At 41.6% G+C, this 23,938-nt stretch overlaps 1 protein-coding gene across 1 annotated transcript in view; it reads left to right on the plus strand.

Moving 5' to 3' along the window:
* LOC115113233 (sodium/potassium/calcium exchanger 3-like) overlaps nt 1-23,938 on the plus strand; it is a 136,449-nt gene that overhangs the window by 40,550 nt on the left and 71,961 nt on the right. Inside the window, exon 2 of the mRNA XM_029640640.2 lies at nt 11,489-11,617. Within this exon, the coding sequence (XP_029496500.1) occupies nt 11,489-11,617 (129 nt within the window). The remainder of the gene's footprint in view (nt 1-11,488; nt 11,618-23,938) is intronic.

The following is a 23,938-nucleotide window of genomic DNA, read 5'->3' on the forward strand; positions in this document are numbered from 1 at the left end:
CTACCATTCCAGTGTTTAATTGCTATATGTAATTACTTCGCCACCATGGCCTATTTATTGCCTTACCTCTCTTATCCTACCTCATTTGCACATGCTGAATATAGATTTTTCTACTATATTTTTGATTGTATGTTTGTTTATTCCGTGTGTAACTCTGTGTTGTTGTATGTGTCAAACTGCTTTGCTTTATCTTGGCCAGATCACAGTTGCAAATGAGAACTTGTTCTCAACTAGCCTACCTGGTTAAATAAAGGTGAAATAAAATACATTTAAAAAATACTCCCACATAGGGAGATAGGGTCTACGAGAAGAGCCCTGTGGCGGCAGGCTATTCGTTGTGGGAAATGTGGGGACACGGTGTCCAGGTAGTCAAAATGTACAGTCGCTATGTGTGTGGAAAACATTTACTCACAGGTAAGGCATTTAACTTGTTTAGTACAGTCTGTTTGTTACTCCACACAACGTTCTTTCTCATACTAGGGCTGTTGCAGTGACCATATTGCCACCACACCGGCATTCCTGAATCATGACCGCAGTAAAATTCCACATGACCGTTGAGTCACATTAATCTCCTTTTATGTACTCTGGATATGCTTTGGTAGTACCCAATTTACTAACTACCATCAGGGCCTATTCACCTGGGCTCTATTGTCTATTCAGGGCTCTATTGTCTCTCTAACCACTCTGACATCAATGCAAATGCTATCGAAAATCACATCAAACTCTTATCATCAAAACAGTCAGCATATCATACTTTTAAAACTCGCATCACTGTGATGACCAATTTCAAGAACGTTCAACAGCAGGTTGAAACAGTGTAAAACATAGTTGTTGTGGATGTTGTTTCAATGCCTAACACACCGAAATGGACAGCGCTTTCTAAGGTGATCATTTATTCAAAACACCCATAAGCATATTAGAGCTTATGCATATGCATACTGTACGTATGTGGACACCTGCTCATCAAATATCTCATTCCTAAATCATGGGCATTAATATGGAGTTGGTCCCCCCTTTGCTGATTTAACAGCCTCTACTCTTCTGGGAAGGCTTTCCACCTGATGTTGGAACATTGCTGTGGGGACTTGCTTCCATTCAGCCACAAGAGTATTAGTGAGGTCGGCACTGATGTTGGGCGATTAGGCCTGGCTTACAATCCCTGTTCCTATTCATCTCAAAGGTGTTTGATGGGGTTGAGGTCAGGGCTCTGTGCAGACCCTTTCAAGTTCGTCCACACCAATCTCGACAAACCATTTTTGTATGGTCCTCGCGCTGTGCATGGGGGCATTGTCTTGCTGAAACAGGAAAGTGCTTTCCCCAAACTGTTGCGACAAAGTTGGAAGCACAGAATCATCTAGAATCTCCTTGTATGCTGTAGCGTTAAGGTTTCCCTTCACTGGAACGAAGGGGCCTAACATCGAATCATAAAAAAAGAACCCCAAACCCAGATTTGTCCCTCGGACGGACTGCTAGATGGTGAAGCGTGATTCATCACTCCTGAGAACATGCTTTCCTTGCTCCAGAGTCCAATGGCGGCGAACTTTACACCACTCCAGCAGACGTCCGGCATTGCTCATGGTGATCTTAGACTTGTGTGCGGCTGCTACTCGCTTCAGCACTCGGAAAACCTGTTGTGGCCTACCACTTCATGGCTGATCTGTTGTTGCTGCTAGACGTTTCCACTTCACAATAACATCACTTACAGTTGACCAGGGCAGCTCTAGCTGGGCAGAAAATGTGATGAACTGACTTGTAGGAAAGGTGGCATCCTCTGATGGTGCCACGTTCAAAGTCACTGAGCTCTTCAGTAAGGCTGTTCTACTGCCAATGTTTGTCTATGGAGATTGCATGGCTTTGTGCTCGATTTTATACACCTGACAGCAACAGGTGTGGCTGAAATAGCCAAATACACACATTTGAAGGGGTGTCCACATATCTTTGTATATATAGTGTATCCCCTCCCCTGATGATGGCATTTGTTCAATACTGACTCCTTTTGTCGTACAGTATTCCATATAAGCCACCCAGACATTTGAAAGTTGCACAGTATTAATATTGTAATAAAACAATTCTAGTGATACAGTGCATTCGGAAAGTATTCAAACCCCTTGACTTTTTCCACATTTTTTTACGTTACAGCCTTATTCTAAAATGGATTAAATCGTTTTTTTCTCCTCATCAATCTGCACACAATATCCCATAATGACAAAGCAGGTTTTTTAGATATTTTTGCACATTTATGAAAAATTAAAAACAAAAATATTAATATTCAAACCCTTTACTCAGTACGTTGTTGAATCACCTTTGGCAGCAATTACAGCCTCAAGACTTCTTGCGTATGATTCTTTAAGCTTGGCACATCTGTATTTGGGGAGTTTCTCCCAATCTTCTCTGCAGATCCTCATGCTCTGTCAGGTTGGATAGAGAGCGTCGGTACACACCTATTTCCAGGTCTCTCCAGAGATGTTTGATCGGATTCAAGTCCGGGTTCTAGCTGGGCCACTCAACAACATTCAGAGACTTGTCCCCATGCCACTCCTGCGTTGTATTGGCTGTGTGCTTAGGGTCGTTGTCCTGTTGGAAGGTGAACCTTTGCCCAAGTCTGAGGTCCTGAGCACTCTGGATCAGGTTTACATCAAGGTTCTCTCTGTACTTGGCGCCGTTCATCTTTCCCTCGGTCCTGACTAGTCTCCCAGTCCCTGCCACTGAAAAACATCCACACAGCATGATGCTGCTACCACCATACTTCACCTTAGGGATGGTGCCAGGTTTCCTCCAGACCAGAGAATATTGTTTCTCATGGTCTTAAGAGAGGGCTGTCATGTGCCTTTTACTGAGGAGTGGCTACTGTCTGGCCACTCTACCATAAAGGCCTGATTGGTGGAGTGCTGCAGAGATGGTTGTCCTTCTGGAAAGTTCTCCCATCTCCACAAAGAATCTCTGGAGGAACTCACTTCCCTGACCAAGGCCCTTCTCCCCCGATTGCTCAGTTTGGCCGGGCGGCCAGCTCTAGGAAGAGTCTTGTTGTTTCAAACTTTTTCCAGTTAAGAATGATGGAGGCCACTGTGTTCTTGGGGACCTTCAATGCTGCAGAAATGTTTTGGTACCCTTCCCCAGATCTGTGCCTCCGCACAGCCCTGTCTCGGCACTCTACGGACAAATCCGTTCGACCTTATGGCTTGGTTTTTGCTCTGACATGCACCGTCAACTGTGGGACCTTAAATAGACTGGTGTGTGCCTTTCCAAATCATGTACAATCAATTGAATTTACCACAGGTGGGCTCCAATCAAGATGTAGAAACATCTTAAGGCTAATTAATGGAAACAGGATGCACTTGAGCTCAATTTCGAGTCTCATAGCAAAGTATCAATACTTTGGTAAATAAGGTATTTCAGTTTTTTTTATACATTTGCAAAAATGTATAAAAACCTGTTTTCGATTTGTCATTTTGAGGTATTGTGTGCAGATTGACGAGGGGGAAAAAATAACCTGACAAAATGTGAAAAAAAGTAAAGGGGTCTGAATACTTTCCGAATGCACTGTACATAACTTGACATTTCTAACACCAACCTTCCAATTAATTAAATGGATTTCTTAGCCGCTATAACTGCTAGGTTACACAGTTTCTTCTGTTAACAGTCTCCAGTATCAACCTTTCCAAGCAAATAAAAATGGGAGAATCTGTAGACATGCTGACATAAAATAACATACTCTTTGCCAGAATTCTGCATGCCTTCACAAGGCCATGACTTATGCAGCAGAAGAATACAATTTCTGAGTGCATGATATTGCATGATATTCAGTGTCCTTGGCATATAGTATGTTCTATGGATGGTCTTAAACTGCTGTACCCTATGTCTGAGATGATATAAACATGACTGGGCATTCTAAAATATCTGTATCCATTTATCATCATGAATAGCGTCTCCCAGGTCTTCCTCACAGTTTTGTTTGACGTGTTTTGTGTCATCAGGAAAAGCATATCAGTTTGGAAATCAACTTTAGAGGTTGTCACATTGCCTTAAAAAAGTTTCAATATTTGAAGCTTCTTGCTTACATTTACATTACATTTAAGTCATTTAGCAGACGCTCTTATCCAGAGCGACTTACAAATTGGTGCGTTCACCTTAAGACATCCAGTGGAACAGCCACTTTACAATAGTGCATCTAAATCTTTTAAGGGGGGGGGTGGGTGAGAAGGATTACTTTATCCTATCCTAGGTATTCCTGAAAGAGGTGGGGTTTCAGGTGTCTCCGGAAGGTGGTGATTGACTCCGCTGTCCTGGCGTCGTGAGGGAGTTTGTTCCACCATTGGGGGGCCAGAGCAGCGAACAGTTTTGACTGGGCTGCGCGGGAACTGTACTTCCTCAGTGGTAGGGAGGCGAGCAGGCCAGAGGTGGATGAACGCAGTGCCCTTGTTTGGGTGTAGGGCCTGATCAGAGCCTGGAGGTACTGAGGTGCCGTTCCCCTCACAGCTCCGTAGGCAAGCACCATGGTCTTGTAGCGGATGCGAGCTTCAACTGGAAGCCAGTGGAGAGAGCGGAGGAGCGGGGTGACGTGAGAGAACTTGGGAAGGTTGAACACCAGACGGGCAGCGGCGTTCTGGATGAGTTGTAGGGGTTTAATGGCACAGGCAGGGAGCCCAGCCAACAGCGAGTTGCAGTAATCCAGACGGGAGATGACAAGTGCCTGGATTAGGACCTGCGCTGCTTCCTGTGTGAGGCAGGGTCGTACTCTGCGGATGTTGTAGAGCATGAACCTACAAGAACGGGCCACCGCCTTTGATGTTAGTTGAGAACGACAGGGTGTTGTCCAGGATCACGCCAAGGTTCTTAGCGCTCTGGGAGGAGGACACAATGGAGTTGTCAACCGTGATGGCGAGATCATGGAATGGGCAGTCCTTCCCCGGGAGGAAGAGCAGCTCCGTCTTGCCGAGGTTCAGCTTGAGGTGGTGATCCGTCATCCACACTGATATGTCTGCCAGACATGCAGAGATGCGATTCGCCACCTGGTCATCAGAAGGGGGAAAGCTTGTCCAGTGTTTGCTGCACAGAGAAAATTAAGTGTTATGTTGGCAAAAATACCACTCTGCGCTGTCACAGACTGGTCTTCCCTGGCTGCCAGACCCTGATGAGACCCCTGTCACTATCTGATCCTGCTCAGATGAGGCATGACAAAGAATTACCTTGGTGTACATTTATACATTATATTATCCATGAATAGAATCAATGGTTCAATAATTGAAATGACCATTATTCCCAGATCCCTGACTGTAGCCTAGCCATGAACTCAAGATGGAACTTTATATCCATTCACTGATTGTTATAATATACTGCAAAATTCACTTGAGCTCCGTAGACTGGTTTTCTCTGGCTGTCTGACCCTGCAGGGATACCTGTCACTATCTGATCCTGATAAGACATGATGAGTATAGTGGTGTGTACTGACTGTGCACCATGACAGTGAAGCCTGTAACCTGTTAATACCATGTCAGTGTGAAAAGTAAGTAATTAGCTAGGGAAACTGACAAATCAATAATGTTACATTGCTATACTGAACAATAAAAACTCATGTTGCGCTGAAAAAAACATCAGCATATCGGTCTTTTGGCTAGCTCTAGCTAATGGTACATCATCAAATTTACTTATATTGAAACGGGACAAAACAAAGGCTACAAAAATTCCCATATACAGTACAGCCGTTAGATACTGCTACCTGAAAGATAGCTAGAGGCTAGGTAGAGCTGAAGTGGCTGTGGTAGCTACTAGCTAGCTAACTAGCTGCTAGGAGTTCATTCACTTCAGTCAAAAGGGGATGAAACATTAGCTAACATAAAATGTCAGTTACATTACTAGCTCAGTACTTGGAATACATACTTTTTTTCTGTCAAACAGCAGTTACCTTGTCCTCTATATCAGTCAACTAAAGAGTAGTCAGTTTATGCTCTGCTTGCTTTTACAATTTGGAGAAAAAGCAGCAGGCTCTGTGGTGTAAATGCTGTCCTAAATCCAGCTTTTGTAATTGGACAGTGAGCATTCTAGGCTATTTTGGCACCGTGTTTCCGGGGCTAGACCCTAAAAGTCAGGAGCAGGGCCAGCTAGCCCTTGGCTAAGTTTGGTGCTAGCCCACTTTAGAATGTGCAACACTCGCTTAGCCCCAGGCTAAAATCTCCCATAGCCCTGGGCTAAGGTGTGAATGGACCTTATGTAAACTCCTCTGCATGCTGTGTAGGTGGATGTTGTCCATAGACACTAAAAGGTCACTATCAAGCACATGTCTAATGATAGCAAATATCTCTGTCTAGTTTAAAAGCGAACCTTCCATGTAACTGATATGATGAGTGAGGCTTTATTGTTCTCTGCCAAGATGCGGCCTATAAGTAAGTAAGTGAGTAAGTGTGTGTGTGTGTGTGTGTGTGTGTGTGTGTGTGTGTGTGTGTATGTGTGTGTGTGTGTGCGATGTCATCACTACTCTCCCTGGTCCCAGGATTGGCAATTACGTCACATCTAGGCCTGTGAATTTTTTTCAGCTGGGTTATTGTCATGCAATATTGGGAATTTTGCTTAAATTCATCAAAAAAGTTAGCTTATAACAGTGAACATTTTTTGTGGGATACACATAAGGCAATTCTAGGTATTGTGGCATATTTTGATTAAACTATCCCCAATTCAATTGAATTGCAACCCTCTGCATGCACAGTGCATTCCTCCATCACATGTACAGCATGTACTAATGAGATGCTATTGAGCCCACACTACTACACTGTCTGAGCCAAGGACTACATGCTTTCTGGTTATGATTACAATACTGCATGGGGTGAATATATTTTATATGACATACATGATTTTTTTGCTAATTAGTAAATAGTAGCCAACAGCAAAGTCTGTTTAAATCATTTCTAACTTGTTAACAATTTCTGCTAGTTAGTTTTTGCTACCATGTGGATTTTAGCTTGCTTGAGCCCACTAACTGAGGAGTGTTAATTCACCTGTTCCCATACATGTTTCATTTTAAAACAGTTATCTTACAAAGGAATTGTTAATTCTAACTGCTTAACTATTTATCTGTACATGGAATTGTATTTGTTTTTTTACTATTTTTTTTACTAATCTTTACAGGAAAATGCCACGGGCACTATGTGATGTGTGGAGACATTTCACTGCAGCTGACGTAGAAGGAAAAGCTGTGTACATTTGCAAATACTGTGCCAAATTAAATGGGAAGAATGCAACAAAGATGCAGAATCATTTGGCCAAGTGCATAAAGTTCCCTCAGTGCTTACAACAAGCCATCTCTGACAAAAGTCCCGCTACTTCTATTCGAGGTGAAAATAATGAATCAGACACCTTATCGATAGCAACAGCTCATGGTCCTCCTGGAGTCATAAATGTTTGGACTCAATAGAGGAACGTAGTCAGAGAAATGCTGATGAAATGACCCATACACAGGCAATGTGTATTGGGAGAGATTTATAAATGTTCTTCGCCCAGCATATACCCCACCAACCAGACATGCTTTATCTAATCATTTGCCAGATACAGAGTTCAACAGAGTTAAAGAAGGTCGGGCAAATCATAGAGAAAGCAGACTGTATTGCAATCATCTCTGATGGGTGTTCGAATGTTCGTGGGCAAGGAATAATTAACTACATCATATCCACCCCTCAACCAGTATTCTACAAAAGCACAGACAAGAGGGGTAACAGACTCACCGGTCTCTACATTGCAGATGAGCTGAAGGCAGTCATCAATGTCCTTGGACCACAGAAGTTATTTGCACTGGTGACAGACAATGCTGCGAACATGAAGGCTGCTTGGTCTAAAGTGGAGTCCTACCCACACATCACACCCATTGGCTGTGCTGCTCTTACATTGAATCTGCTCCTCAAGGACATCTTGGCACTTAAACAATGGATACACTCTACAAGAGAGCCAAGGAAATGGTTAGGTATTTGAAGGGTCATCAATTTACAACAACAATCTACCTCACCAAGCAAAGTGAGAAGAATAAGAGCACCACATTGAAGCTACCCAGCAACACCCGCTGGGGTGGTGTTGTCATCATGTTTGACAGTCTCCTGGATGGGAAGGAGTCTCTCCAAGAATGGCCATATCTCAGTCTGCCGATATGGACAGCCCCATCAAGAGGATCCTCCTGGATTATGTATTTTGGGAGAGAGTGGTAAGTAGCCTGAAACTCCTGAAACCTATAGCAGTGGCCATTGCACGGATTGAGAGAGACAATGCCATCCTGTCTGATGTTCAGACTCTACTTGCAGATGTAAGAGAAGAAATCCGTACTGTCCTGCCCGCTTCACTGTTGCTCCAAGCAGAGGAAACTGCAGTTCTGAAATACATCAAAAAGTGTGAAGACTTCTGCCTGAAGCCCATACATGCCGCAGCGTACATGTTGGACCCCAAGTATGCTGGCAAGGGCATCCTGTCTGGTGCATAGATCAACAAGGCCTATGGTTTCATCACTACCGTGTCTCACCACCTTGGCCTGGATGAGGGCAATGCTATTGGCAGTCTGGCAAGGTACACATCCAAACAAGGGCTTTGGAATGGAGATGCAATATGGCCATTGTGCTACATATCTCATCAGCCACCTGGTGGAAGGGACTTTGTGGATTACAGGCTCTTTCCCCTGTTGCCTCCATCATCCTCCAAATCCCACCAACATCAGCCGCCTCAGAGCGCAACTGGCCTTTCTTTGGGTACACACACACACCAAAGCATTCAACAGGCTGACCAATACAAGGGTTTAAAAATTGGTGGCCATCCAAATTTGAGGGTTTTGAGCCTGACAACAAGCCATCATCAACAGGGTTGGAAAGTGACAGTAAAGATGAGGCCTCAGAGTCTGATGTTCAAGAGGTGAACATTGAGGAGATCCAGGGAGAAGACATGGAAGCCTGAGAGGAAGACAATCAAAGCTTTAGTTTCTCGACTATCATGTTGAAAACTTTTTTTGGAGATGCGATGGATCATTGTGGGTCATTCAATATTCCCTTTATTTTGTTGTTCAGTGAAATCATCCCATTTGAAGAGTCAACTAATTTAATTAAAGTTCAATATATATTGGAAGAATTTAATCATTTGCAATTTTAAATGTAATGTAAATGATATGGTAAAAGGTTTATGTTTCTGTCTCCATGTGATAGGGTAAATATATCCAATGCAAAACACATCTACATTTAAATGGTATTAATATTAATTTGCATATATTTCCATTCATTCCCATATATTCCCTTTAAGTCACACAGAAAGTTTCCATCTCTGAATATTCCCCAAAATGTGCAACCCTAGGCACAATCCTAATTTTTACTCAGTTTTTTGTGTTTTCGGTCTTGTGCTCCTAAGCCTATACGCATAAGATTTAATATGCGTATGGGTGTTTTGAATTAATCATCACCTTGGAAAGCGCTGTCCATTTTGTTGTCAGGCTTTGAAACAACATCCACAACAACCATGTTTTACACTCAGTTTCAACCTGCTGTTAAACTTCTTTATTCAAATTATCATCATAGTGAGGTGTTTTAAAAGTACGATAGGCCTACCTCTTTGCCGGTAAGTGTTTGATGTGATTTTCGATTGCATTTGCCTTGATGTCAGAGTGGTTAGAGGGACAATAGAGTCCTGAGTACCAAGCCATTAGGACCTGATGATCATTAGCAAGTTGGATACTACTAACACGTGTCCAGAGTGCATTAAAGGAGATTACCTAAATGGTCACGTGGGATTTTACTGCAGTCATGACTCATGACTGCTGGTGTGGCTGTAATATGGTATGGTCACAGCTACAGCCCTATACACATCTCGGTAGTAACTCCAGCTCCTGCGTGCATTCTGGCTCATTGAACAGGCCTCTACTGCCTCTACTCCACAACAGAAAATCATTCTGCGTGCATACGTGTGTGTACGTGTAAGGTGCATTCAAAAAGTATTCAGACCCCTTGACTTGTTCCACATGTTGTTACATTACAGCCTAATTCTAAAATGGATTAAATTGAACATTTTCCTCACCAATCTACAGACAATGTCAAAGTGAAGACAGGTTTTTATAAATTTTTTCACTTTTATAAAAATAAAAAGCAGAAATACCTTATCTACTTTTTCAGACCCCGTTTTCAGACCCTTTGCTATGAGACTCCATTTATCATACTTGAGATGTTTCTACAACTTGATTGGAGTCCACCTGTGTTAAATTAAATTAATTGTACATGATTTGGAAAGGCACACACCTGTATATTTAAGGTCCCACAGTTGACAGTGCATGTCAGAGCAAAAACCAAGCCATGAGGTTGAAGGAATTGTCCGTAGAGTGCTGAGACAGGATTGTGTAGAGGCACAGATCTGGGGAAGAGTACCAAAACATTTCTGCAGCATTGAAGGTCCCCAAGATCACAGTGGCCTCCATCATTCTTAAACGGAAGAAGTTTGGAACCACCAAGACTCCCGGCCAAACTCAGCAATCGGGGGAGAGGGGTTTTGTTCAGGGAGGTGACCAAGAACACGATGGTCACTCTGACAGAGCTCCAGAGTTCCTCTGGGTAGATGGGAAAACCTTCCAGAGGGACAACCATTTCTGCAGCACTCCACCAATCAGGCCTTTATGGTAGAGTGGCCAGAGAGAGAGAGAGAGAGAGAAGAGGGAAGGGAGAGAGAGACACAGTGGGCTTTTCTGATATAACCAAGGTTGAAATAAACACTTCAGATCATAAAATAGAATATTCTCCTACAAAGAGGAAATGCTCTGCAGTCTTACAAACACACAAGGACAGACATATTCCATGATATTTATTTCTAGGATCTGTATTCATAATCTATGATTACAGTCACACAACATGGACCCTTCCTAGGTTCCCTGCTCAGTGTCCATGTGTCTTCATCCTATCCGTCTGCTCCTCAACATTTACAGTAGACAGGCGAGCAAAGCTGTGATTGTTTTTATTCCCAGTTTTGATCAATATGGTAAGGGCTATTATTATCAGGCATTGCCATATCATAATATCGTGCCCTGTTGCATCTTGGGAGCTGCATTGAATTGGAGGCGGTGGCTTGAGGACATGGTGACCCAGATGAATGAGCTGCCGAAATGATCACCCCAGGGCCTCTGGAGCATTCCACTGCTGACTGTGTTGTTTTAGGAACGCTCCTAATGATTTCATAACTACAGTGTCTCATTTTATTCTGACATGCCAAGCTAGGTTTGGTTGGAATTTGAATTTCTGAGTTCTGGTATCTGATAATTAGAATTGGGCTGAGCTCTGTGTGAGCTCTGAGCTATGTGTCCTATGTGACACATTCCATGAACTGTGTGCCTTGCTAGCTCCAATCTAGCCTCACACAACAGATATATCCAGTTGTTTATCATGGAAAGCATTAGCTCTATTGTTAACATTTTTGAGGTGGCCCACTCTTTTATGGTATGCAAAACTTCCACTGTAATTTTAACTCTTAACAATGCTCTATCTTTCCATTTCAGGTTATGACATCTCCAGCCTTACTACTGAGGAGGGTGCCAGATGGGAGAGTCGGAGGCTACTACAGGAGTCCTGGGACAACGAGACGGACCTTCTGTTGGACCCCCCATCCAAAAACTGCACTGAGCCAGGTAGGGCAGACCCTCCTTTAGAAGTTGTGATTCAACTTTTGGTTGCCAGGTTGGTGAAACTATTGGCCAAGCGAGAAATTCTGTAGTGGAGTTGAAGCTTTGGAATTATAATACATGGGAGTCCCATGTGGGATTCCTGCAGGATATAGGGAAGACTGGAGTAGAGATGAAATCAAATAAATTAAGGACGATTGAAAATTCAGACAGGTAGGGATAGCCTTACAGATAGGGCTGTGACGATTATGGAATTTTTGGTAATGATTCATTGTCATGCAAATTACCACAAATTATCACTGTCATTTTTTTTAATGTTTGGAGCTTGTAATGCATCATAATGCATCTTCAAAAATTTGCCTCAACATACCTAATGAATACAACACACCCCTATCTCAAATGCTAGGAACATTTGGAAATTAAGCTATTTGAATCCCCCCTTATCCTAAAATGAACGTATTAAGATTATTATGACAATTATAATTTGAAGTTCATGGTTATTGTCCATAATTGACCGTTTCACAATTCTACAATACTTATATACAATACAGTGGGTATTGTAAGTATTCACCCCGTTTGGATTTTTTAAAAACATTTTGTTGCTTTACAAAGTCGGAATGAAATAGATTCAATTGTAATTTTTTTCATTGAGCTACACAAAGTACTGCATAAGAATGACAAATTAATACATATTAAATAACTAAAATATGGTCTTTATATAAGTATTCAACCCCTTTGTTTAGGCAAGCCTAATTAGTTCAGGAGTAAAATGTGGATTAACAAATCACATCATATGTTGGACTCACTCTGTGAAATAAGAGAGGTTGACATGATTTTTTAATGACTACGCCTTCCTTTGTCCCCATTCATACAACATCTGTAAGATCCCTCATCTAAGTATTGAATTTCAAGCACAGATTCAACAATAAAGACGAGGGAAATATTCGAAAGCCTCGTAAAGAAGGGCAGTGATTGTTAGATGGATAACAATAACAAATCAGACATTGAATATCTCTCTAAGCATCATTAAGTTAATAATTATGCTGTGGATGAGGTATTAAACCACCCAGACACATCAAATATTTATTTTGTCGTTCTTCTGAACTGAGCTGCAGGACAAGAAGGAAACTGCTCAGGGATGTCAGTTGTGTGTGTATAATCGTGTAACTGTCTGGTTGTATTGTGAATTGAAAGATGATACTCCCTCCTGCTCCTCAGACTCTTCTTCATAGGGCCGTAGTACCTTCCCTTGCCCCAAGCAAGGCAAGAAGTAGAGCGTTACAGCTGATAGCCTCCTGTCCGTCTGTTGTTTTTTATTACCTTTATTTAACTAGGCAAGGCAGTTAAAAACAAATTCTTATTTACAATGATGGCCTACCCCAGCCAAACCCTAACCCAGACGACACTGGGCACTGCCCTATGGGACTCCCAATCACAGCCAGTTGTGATACAGCCTGGAAACAAACCAGGGTCTGTAGTGATGCCTCTAGCACTGAGATGCAGTGCCTTCGACCGCGGCGCCACTCGGGAGCCCTGCAATCAGATGAGTCTCTATGGAATTAATTTATTGCTGATGCTTAGAAGTCAACAAGAATGCATATGACACTTCAAAAAAAAAATCAACTGTTAGTTTGTTGAGTGATAGTTTCATGTAGCAAATATAGCAAAGATATAGACAAAAACCCTGACTATAACACTGACAATAAATAATAAGTATTTCGGTCTAAATATAACTCCCATATAACTTACTCGGAGAGAGCAGGGGTTGGAAGCAGGCAATAGGATAAAGAGTTGTCTAGAGCATATGAGAATGTGTGTGTGTGTGTGTGTGTGTGTGTGTGTGTGTGTGTGTGTGTGTGTGTGTGTGTGTGTGTGTGCATTCGGCTTAGGTGTGGGTTTGGTTTGTGTGTGTGCGCGTTGTATCTAGGACAGGGGCGAATTTTGGGAGGCGGTGTGTTAACAGTGAGATCAAGAGATTGCTTGGCAGAATGCAGTCTCATAAAGCCCCAGGATTCCACATGGAAAACCCTCACACATACAAGGACCCAGAAAAACACACACGCCCACGGAAAGACAAACACACGCCCACGGGCAATGCAAACACACAGAGTGCCGTTATCGGAGTTAGAATACAGCTTACATATCTGCATATCTTCACAACACCCACCAAGGTTGGGCTCAATTCAAATTGAAGGCAGTCAATTCAGGAAGTAAAACAAATTAAATTACAAACATCGAAAAAAGGGCATTTATTTTCAATGACTTCTACATAAACTGAAAAGTAGAAGCTATTTATAAAAATTCTAAAAAGTTTATTTATAAAATTTAAATTTAAAATCATATAACTTAATGAATTGACTGCATTCAATTTGAATTGAGCCCAACTCTGTCACACACACACAGACATCCCTGAGCTGCAGCTCAGTTCAGAAGAATGAATAAATACAACTTTGATGTGTCTGGGTGGTTTAATACATCATCCACAGCATAATTATTAACTTAATGATGCTTAGAGAGATATTCAATGTCTGATTTGTTATTGTTATCCATCTAACAATCACTGCCCTTCCCAGGTCTTTGTTGCTGAATCTGTGATTGAAATTCAATACTTAGATGAGGGATCTTACAGATGTATGAATGGGGACAAAGGAAGGCGTAGTCTCTAATAAACCTCGTCAACCTCTCTTATTTCACAGAGTGAGTCCAACATATTATGTGATTTGTTAAACCAAATTGTATGACTGAACTAATTAGGCTTGCCTAAACAAAGGGGGTGAATACTTATGTAAAGACCATATTTTAGTTATTTAATTTGAATTCATTTGTAATTCTTATGCAATATTTTGTGTAGATCAATGATTTTTTAAAAATTGAATCTATTTCAATCCGGCTTTTTAAAGCAACAAAATGTTTTTTCACATTTACATTTACATTTAAGTCATTTAGCAGACGCTCTTATCCAGAGCGACTTACAAATTGGTGCAGGTTCAAAATCCAATACTTATGATACCCATTGTATGTAAGTATTATATATATTTATATATATTTAAAACCTTTATTTAACTAGGGCTGGCACAATTATTATGTAATTGTGTAACCGTGAGGTGGTAATGTGAATTGAAAAAGAAGAATACTATTTTGCCATCCTGCTACTCAGACTCTTCCTCATAGGGCCATAGTTCCTTCCCTTACAGCTGATTGACTCCTGCTTCAAGGTATGCAACTGTCGGGTGAATGTCGCGCTCTAGGTAGTAGTCGAGACGTACCAAGTATACATTTGAGTGTAATGTGTAGCCGACTGTATTTTGACAAAACGTGTAGTAAGTGTGAAACGGCTCTATGTTAGACTCTCAGAGTTGTGCAGGGACTCTGCTCTGTGCTGTGTATCCCTGTAATTGGCCTCACAGTGACTTGATCAATGACACCATTTTCTCCTCTAGCATCTCTCACAGACATCTACAACATACAGAGCCCCCAACCACCATTCCTTCATTATGCAGGATCTCAGTGTGGTCTTTCAGATTAGCGATAAACATGTTTACGTTACCTAGATTCTTCTCTCCTCACTTACTGCAAACAAAAAAGAGGCAGACACCTCATTAGAATGCCTCTCTGAGAGTGTGTGTGTGTGTGTGTGTGTGTGTGTGTGTGTGTGTGTGTGTGTGTGTGTGTGTGTGTGTGTGTGTGTGTGTGTGTGCACATGTGTACGGGTTTGAATATGTGTGTGTGTGTGTCTGTACTTGTCCTTTCCTTGCTGCAAGTTTCACATTAACAGCTGCTAACATCATTTCCCCAAAAAACTAAAGAAAAGTCAGCACACATTAACTTGTTACAATACTTGTCACAATGGAATTAACATGAACTGTAGTAAAAGGCACTTAACCTTCTCTGGCATGTCGGTTAAGACATATACTTTGTGCATGACACAAGTCATTTTTTGAACAAATGTTTACAGATTATTTCACTTAATTCATCATTACAGTGGGTGAGAAGTTTACATACACTAAATTGACTGTGCTTTAAACAGCTTGGAAAATTAAAGAAACTGATGTCATGGCTTTAGAAGCTTCTGATAGGCTAATTGACATCATTTGAGTCAATTGGAGGTGTACCTGTGGATGTATTCCAAGGCCTACCTTCAAAGTCAGTGCCTCTTTGCGTGACATCATGGGAAAATCAAAATAAATCAGCCAAGACCTCAGGAAAAAAATTGTAGACCTCCACAAGTCTGGTTCATTCTTGGGAGCAATTTCCAAACGCCTGAAGGTACTACCTTCATCTGTACGAACAATAGTACGCAAGTATTAACACCATGGGACCACGCAGCTGTCATACTGCTCTGGAAGGAGACGCATTCTGTCTCCTAGAGATGAATATACTTTGGTGTGAAAAGTGCAAATGACTCCCAGAACAACAGCAAAGGACCTTGTGAAGATGCTGGAGGAAACAGATACAAAGGTATCTATATCTACAGTAAAACAAGTCCTATATCGACATAACCTAAAAGGCCGCTCAGCAAGGAAGAAGCCACTGCTCCAAAACCGCCATAAAAAAGCCAGACTACGGTTTGCAACTGCACATGGGGACAAAGATTGTACTTTTGGAGAAATGTCCTCTGGTCTGATTAAACAACAATAGAACTGTTTGGCCATAATGACCATCGTTTGGAGGAAAAATCGGAAGGCTTGCAAGCCGAAGAACACCATCCAAACCATGAAGTACGGGGGTGGCAGCATCATGTTGTGGGGGTGCTTTGCTGCAGGAAGGACTGGTGCACTTCACAAAAAGGATGGCATCATGAGGCAAGGAAAATTACGTGGATATATTGAGCGAACCTCTCAAGACATCAGTCAGGAAGTTAAAGCTTGGTCGCAAACGGGTCTTTCAAATGGACAATGACCCCAAACATACTTCCAAAGTTGTGGCAAAATGGCTTGAGGACAACAAAGTCAAGGTATTGGAGTAGCCAACACAAAGCCCTGACCTCAATCCTGTAGAAAATTTGTGGGCTGAACTGAAAAAGTGTGTGTGAGCAAGGAGGCCTACAAACCTGACTCAGTTACACCAGCTCTGTCAGGAGGAATGGCCAAATTTCACCCAACTTACTGTGGGATGCTTCTGGAAGGCTACCCGAAACGTTTGACCCAAGTTAAACAATTTAAAGTCAATGCTACCTAATACTTAATGAGTGTATGTAAACTTCTGACCCACTGGGAATGTGATGAAAGAAATAAAGGCTGAAATAAATCATTCTCTCTACTATTATTCTGCCATTTCACATTCTTAAAATAAGGTGGTGATCCTAACTGACCTAAGACAGGGAATTTTTACTCAGATTAAATGTCAGGAATTGTGAAAAACTGAGTTTAAATGTATTTGGCTAAGGTGTATGTAAACTTCCGACTTCAACTGTATCTGTACAATAGCTACACTATATATACAAAAGTATGTGAACACCCCTTCCAATTAGTGGATTCGGCTTTTTCAGCCTCACCCGTTGCTGATCGGTATATAAAATCGAGCACACAGTCATGCAATATCCGTAGACAAACATTAGCAGTAGAATGGCCTTACTGAAGAGCTGACTTTCAACGTGGCACCGTCATAGTGGTAGGCCACAGAAGCTCACAGAACAGGACCGCCAAGTTGCTCAAGCACCTAGCGTGTAAAAATCGTCTGTCTTCGGTTGCAACATACACTTCCGAGTTATAAACTGCTTCTGGAAGCAACGTCAGCACAATAACTGTTCGTCGGGAGGAACTACTGCTTGCTTCATATATGTAACCTCTAAAAGTTCTATATATGGTAGAACCCTTTTATGGGGTTCTTTGATCAGAACCCTATGGGTTCTTCACTGAACCAAAATATAGAACCCCAAGGACTCTTCTTCACTGAACCAAAATTGGTTCCATATAGAACCCTGTATGGTGCCATTTATGAATTATGAATGCTATACATTTTTGTAAATATATTTCCAGCTAAGAATATAATTTAATAAACAATTAAATAATGGGCAAAAGAATACCAGCATCATTTTTTATTTTATCGCCATTATGTAAATGCAAACATAGTTTGGAAATATGCACTGGTGGCCAGGGAGGCAAATCTTTGTTTGAATGATGGCCCACAATCTTGGTACCAACCAGGGGAGAATGACTGGAGCCATTGGAAGTTCAAGACCAACCATGTTACTGCAGGCATTGTTAGCAGAATACAGGATCCCACATTATAGTGAATGGAAAATGGCAATCTTCGTGGTCAATCTTCATGTACAAGAAAAGTGTATTTGAAGTCAATCATAGTACCAATAATTGCTTCTAATACATCAGATGTATGTCCTTGAACCGATTTGTTTATGATCACATGGAGAAATTATAAGGATCGTTTAGTTGCTAATGGCAGCCTGCATACCCCGGGCGGCCTACAACTGGACTGACTCAATGAGAGGGGGCAGCACTGAGCTAGCCTGCAATGTCACTTTCTGGAGTAGCTCACACTGCACATGTTATGTCTCAATAAGATGCCATCTTAACCGACTTCATTTGACTTCAATGCGCTATTGTCTTCACATAGGAATGAATGGTGTCAAATAATCGAGGGTTTTGTCCATTCATGTATCCAGTCATTGTTACCAACTCTGACTGACTTCTTTATGGAACAGAAGGCTACAGTTGCTGCCTGGCTGGTTCCTGAGAAGAAGAAAAAAAGGAGCTAAAACATGAGTGAAAATGAAGACAAAATGCAGACGTATAATTATGATGATGTAGAGGAACAACTTGTTGTCATCGGCAGCAGCAGCAGCAGCAGCCGAAAGAGCACATCCTCTGCCTCTGATAGTTGGGTTCCTGCCAGACTCTGAGCAAAACATAGGCAGTGTGGTAAAAGTCATGTAATGATTAACCGAGACTTATTTAGATACAGTACCTCCTCTTAGTCAGCCCACTGCCCATCACATGCATCCAACATAGGTCAGCAACTGTTTTGTAATATGGCTTCATGAAACATAACGCCCTCACTTGACCCCACACTGAAATACTGAAACAAAAGTAACAATTGGCTAATTGCCAGTGTCAGTTTAGTTTGCAACAACACCGGTTTGTAATAACCTTTCTGTTTGCCTCTCTAACCTCTGCAACAATCTCCCCCTAACACTTTAAACAATGCCACTTTAATAATGTTTACATATCTTGCATTATTCATCTCATATGTATATGCTGTATTTTATACCATCTATTGCATCTTGCCTATGCTGCTCGGTCATCACTCATCCATATATTTATATGTATATATTCTTATTCCATCCCTTTAGTTAGATTTGTGTGTATTAGGTATTTGTTGTGGAATTGTTAGATTACTTGTTAGATATTACTGCACTGTCGGAACTAAGAAGCATAAGCATTTCGCGACACTCGCAATAACACCTGCTAACCATGTGTATGTGACCAATAAAATGGGATTTGATATGATTTGCACTGTGTCGGATGAGACAGCTAGCCATTTATCTGACCAGGCGGGATCATACAGTAGCATCATTAATATGGAAAGCCTGTCAATGTCATGCGAAACAGCTCAAACAAAGGACGAGGCACCTAGTTCGGTGTCATTTCAGAGTTTGACGTGAATATGTTAGCTTTTATTAGCTGTCGTTGGCTAAAATACACATTACACTCTGGGGTAGAGGGATAGAACCCTTAAGGAGTGTGTGTGCGTATGCACGTGTGCGTGTATCAGGCTTAAATGTCATATTACTCAGCACAGTGACAGAAAGCAAAGCAAACTATTATGAGATGTGACACTGTGTGTGTGTGTGTGTGTGTGTGTGTGTGTGTGTGTGTGTGTGTGTGTGTGTGTGTGTGTGTGTGTGTAGGTTTATTGCAACAAATAAACAAAACAAAATATATAGGCCATATATATTTTCTCTAGCCTTGAGCTTATAAGACAGATCAAATTTGAAGTATGAGAAGCCAAAACCAGTTCAAAGTTTTGCCCCTGCACTTGTTTGTAAACAGTGGGGGTAGTTCTTGTCTTGGCAAATGGAACTGCTGCTATACTTCAACAGTTGACACCTTTAACATATCAAGTAGAGGTCAGCAGAGTTCTACTACAACGCTTTTCACCAGCTCAGGCCTCTGCTGTTGAATGTAGTTATTTATCAGATTCATGCATGTATTAATGATTAAACATCCATCACTCTGGTAGGTGTATTGCATGTGACCTCGGCCTATATACCGGCAACACACCAAGGTTATCTGGAGAAAGAAATCTCGGCCAGGATCTTGATCTTAATTAGGATCATGATCTGCTATTAAACTAGAGCAATACATCTGCCCTCACACACACACACACACACACACACACCTGCACTGTCGAACATTGTGGCCCCCTCACAATATATTCTCCTGCATCTGTCCACACTCAGTCAGGATTTCTATGTCTGTTGATCTTTAACACATGTTCTTGTCAGAATGGCCTATACACTCTCTTTCTTTCTCTCCTTCTCTCTCACTCTCCCTCTCTTTAGAGGACTTCTAAAGTTTTTTTCTTCAAATTGCCATGTGCTGCTTGCGTGTATGTGACTGATCTAAGGACTCTACAGTATATTCTATTCCCTTGCTCAGACGAGTCAGCGTCTCCCATCAGGTATGCACACAGGCAGCTTGGCCGATGCACTGAACAACCCCCTCATTCCCCTCCAGTTACCATGGCAACCTGCCATGACCCTAGTATCCATCCAGTGTTTGTGTGTGTGTGTGTTTGTGTGTGTTGGCACAGCAGTTACTGGACACGACCCTCACGCCACTGCAGAGTGCCAATTGCGCACGTGCCCAGCTGTGTGTGTGTTTCTCACGCACCCTGGCATTCACTATCTCTCCCTCTCGCCGGGCCTCTCCTTTTTACATTCCACCTCCATGCTGGCCTTTTCATTTTAGCAACTCACAACTGCAGAAGGGAGGTGGAACTGGAGAAGGTAGAGGACCCAAGACAAAAGAAAAAGGGATCTCCCTATAACAAAGTTTAAGACTAGAGCATTCTAATAGGTAGGTAGCCCAGCGGCTAAGGAGTTGGATCTGAAGGGTGGCCGAATCCCGGACCAGGCAATGGAAAAGGGGGGGAATTGCTCTGGCAACAGGAGGGCAGCTGGGTTCACATCCTAAAAGACATTCCACTACAGTTGAGCCCTTGAGCAAGACCCTTATCCCCACAACATGCTCTTCATCCAGGGGCGCTGCACTGCAGCTTGACCCTTTGCTTGTCTCAGTTGTGTGTGATGTGGTTAGATATTAGGTTGTCTTAACCTTCCACCTAGGGATCTGTGCATTTGAAGACATGCTGTACTGTACATGTACATGTGAAGATGTGTCTCTCCTGCGGCAGATGTTTTCATTTCAGCAACTCACAACTGCAGAAGGGAGGTAGAACTGTAAAGAGTAGAGGACCCAAGAAAAAAAGGAAAAGGGATCTGTGCATTTGAAGACATGGTGTACTGTACTTGTGAAGCTGTCTCTCTTTATTAGTCTCTACCTGTCCATCCCTCTTGTTATCTCCTATTTTTCTCCATCTCCCCCTCTTTCTCTCTCTCTCCCTGTGCCTCTCCCCTCTTCTATTTGGGGTTATTTTCAATATCCCTTATAAGATCCTGTCCTTCAAATCGCCCATGCATTTGTTCATTGCGTGTGCGTTACCAAGACAACCAGTTCTAGTAAAATGTCATCACCATCGCAGCTCTGTTGAAACCGTCTGTGCCAAGTAGCCAAATCAGACAACTGTGATTACGCAACACACCAAATTTCAACGCTAGAATGATGTCATCGTTAAGAGAGCCGAGGTCCGGAGTAGGGAGGGACTGGATGGATGGATTAAAAGGCACATTAGACATGATTATTATTACGTAATAATATGAAAAAATACAGAAATGTATGCACTCACTACTGTAAGTCGCTCTGGATAAGAGCGTCTGCTAAAATGAATAAAATGTCATATTTAATATTATCTGTCAATATTGATCTAATGTAACTATGCGCTTGCATGGGTTTAGTGACTATCCTAATGATCATGTGAAATATATGAGTGCAAATGGTATAGTAAAATAGGGCAAATGGTATAGTACAATAGGGCTAATGGTATAGTACAGTAGGTCAAATGGTATAGTACAGTAGGGAAAATGGTATAGTACAATAGGGCAAATGGTATAGTACAGTAGGGCAAATGGTATAGTACAATAGGGCTAATGGTATAGTACAGTAGGGCAAATGGTATAGTACAGTAGGGAAAATGGTATAGTACAATAGGGCAAATGGTATAGTACAGTAGGGCAAATGGTATAGTAAAATAGGGCAAATGATATAGTAAAATAGGGCAAATGGTATAGTACAGTAGGGCAAATGGTATAGTGCAGTAGGGCAAATGGTATAGTACAATAGGGCAAATGGTATAGTACAATAGGGCAAATGGTATAGTACAGTAGGGCAAATGGTATAGTACAATAGGGCAAATGGGGCGGCAGAGTAGCCTAGTGGTTAGAGCATTGGACTAGTAACCGAAAGGTTGCAAGTTTGAATCCCCGAGCTGACAAGGTACAAATCTGTCGTTCTGCCCCTGAACAGGCAGTTAACCCACTGTTCCTAGGCCGTCATTGAAAATAAGAATTTGTTCTTAACTGACTTGCCTAGTAAAATAAAGGTAAAAAAAAAAAAAAATAGTACAATAGGGCAAATGGTATAGTACAATAGGGCTAATGGTATAGTACAGTAGGGCAAATGGTATAGTACAATAGGGCAAATGGTATAGTACAATGGGGCAAATGGTATAGTACAATAGGGCAAATGGTATAGTACAGTAGGGCAATGGTATAGTACAATGGGGCAAATGGTATAGTACAATAGGGCAAATGGTATAGTACAATAGGGCAAATGGTATAGTACAATAGGGCAATTGTATAGTACAATGGGGCAAATGGTATAGTACAATAGGGCAAATGGTATAGTACAATAGGGCAAATGGTATAGTACAGTAGGGCAATGGTATAGTACAGTAGGGCAAATGGTATAGTACAATAGGGCAAATGGTATAGTACAATAGGGCAAATGGTATAGTACAGTAGGGCAATGGTATAGTACAGTAGGGCAAATGGTATAGTACAATAGGGCAAATGGTATAGTACAATAGGGCAAATGGTATAGTACAGTAGGGCAAATGCTATAGTACAGTAGGGCAAATGGTATAGTACAATAGGGCAAATGGTATAGTACAATGGGGCAAATGGTATAGTACAATAGGGCAAATGCTATAGTACAATAGGGCAAATGCTATAGTACAATAGGGCAAATGGTATAGTACAATAGGGCAAATGGTATAGTACAATGGGGCAAATGGTATAGTACAATAGGGCAAATGGTATAGTACAATAGGGCAAATGGTATAGTACAATAGGGCAAATGGTATAGTACAATGGGGCAAATGGTATAGTACAATAGGGCAAATGGTATAGTACAATAGGGCTAATGGTATAGTACAGTAGGGCAAATGGTATAGTACAATAGGGCAAATGGTATAGTACAATGGGGCAAATGGTATAGTACAATAGGGCAAATGGTATAGTACAATAGGGCAAATGGTATAGTACAGTAGGGCAATGGTATAGTACAATGGGGCAAATGGTATAGTACAATAGGGCAAATGGTATAGTACAATAGGGCAAATGGTATAGTACAATAGGGCAATGGTATAGTACAATGGGGCAAATGGTATAGTACAATAGGGCAAATGGTATAGTACAATAGGGCAAATGGTATAGTACAGTAGGGCAATGGTATAGTACAGTAGGGCAAATGGTATAGTACAATAGGGCAAATGGTATAGTACAATAGGGCAAATGGTATAGTACAGTAGGGCAATGGTATAGTACAGTAGGGCAAATGGTATAGTACAATAGGGCAAATGGTATAGTACAATAGGGCAAATGGTATAGTACAGTAGGGCAAATGCTATAGTACAGTAGGGCAAATGGTATAGTACAATAGGGCAAATGGTATAGTACAATGGGGCAAATGGTATAGTACAATAGGGCAAATGCTATAGTACAATAGGGCAAATGCTATAGTACAATAGGGCAAATGGTATAGTACAATAGGGCAAATGGTATAGTACAATGGGGCAAATGGTATAGTACAGTAGGGCAAATGCTATAGTACAGTAGGGCAAATGGTATAGTACAATAGGGCAAATGGTATAGTACAATAGGGCAAATGGTATAGTACAATGGGGCAAATGGTATAGTACAATAGGGCAAATGCTATAGTACAATAGGGCAAATGCTATAGTACAATA

This window comes from Oncorhynchus nerka, linkage group LG28 (genome assembly GCF_034236695.1).
Source record: "Oncorhynchus nerka isolate Pitt River linkage group LG28, Oner_Uvic_2.0, whole genome shotgun sequence".
Taxonomy (NCBI): domain Eukaryota; kingdom Metazoa; phylum Chordata; class Actinopteri; order Salmoniformes; family Salmonidae; genus Oncorhynchus; species Oncorhynchus nerka.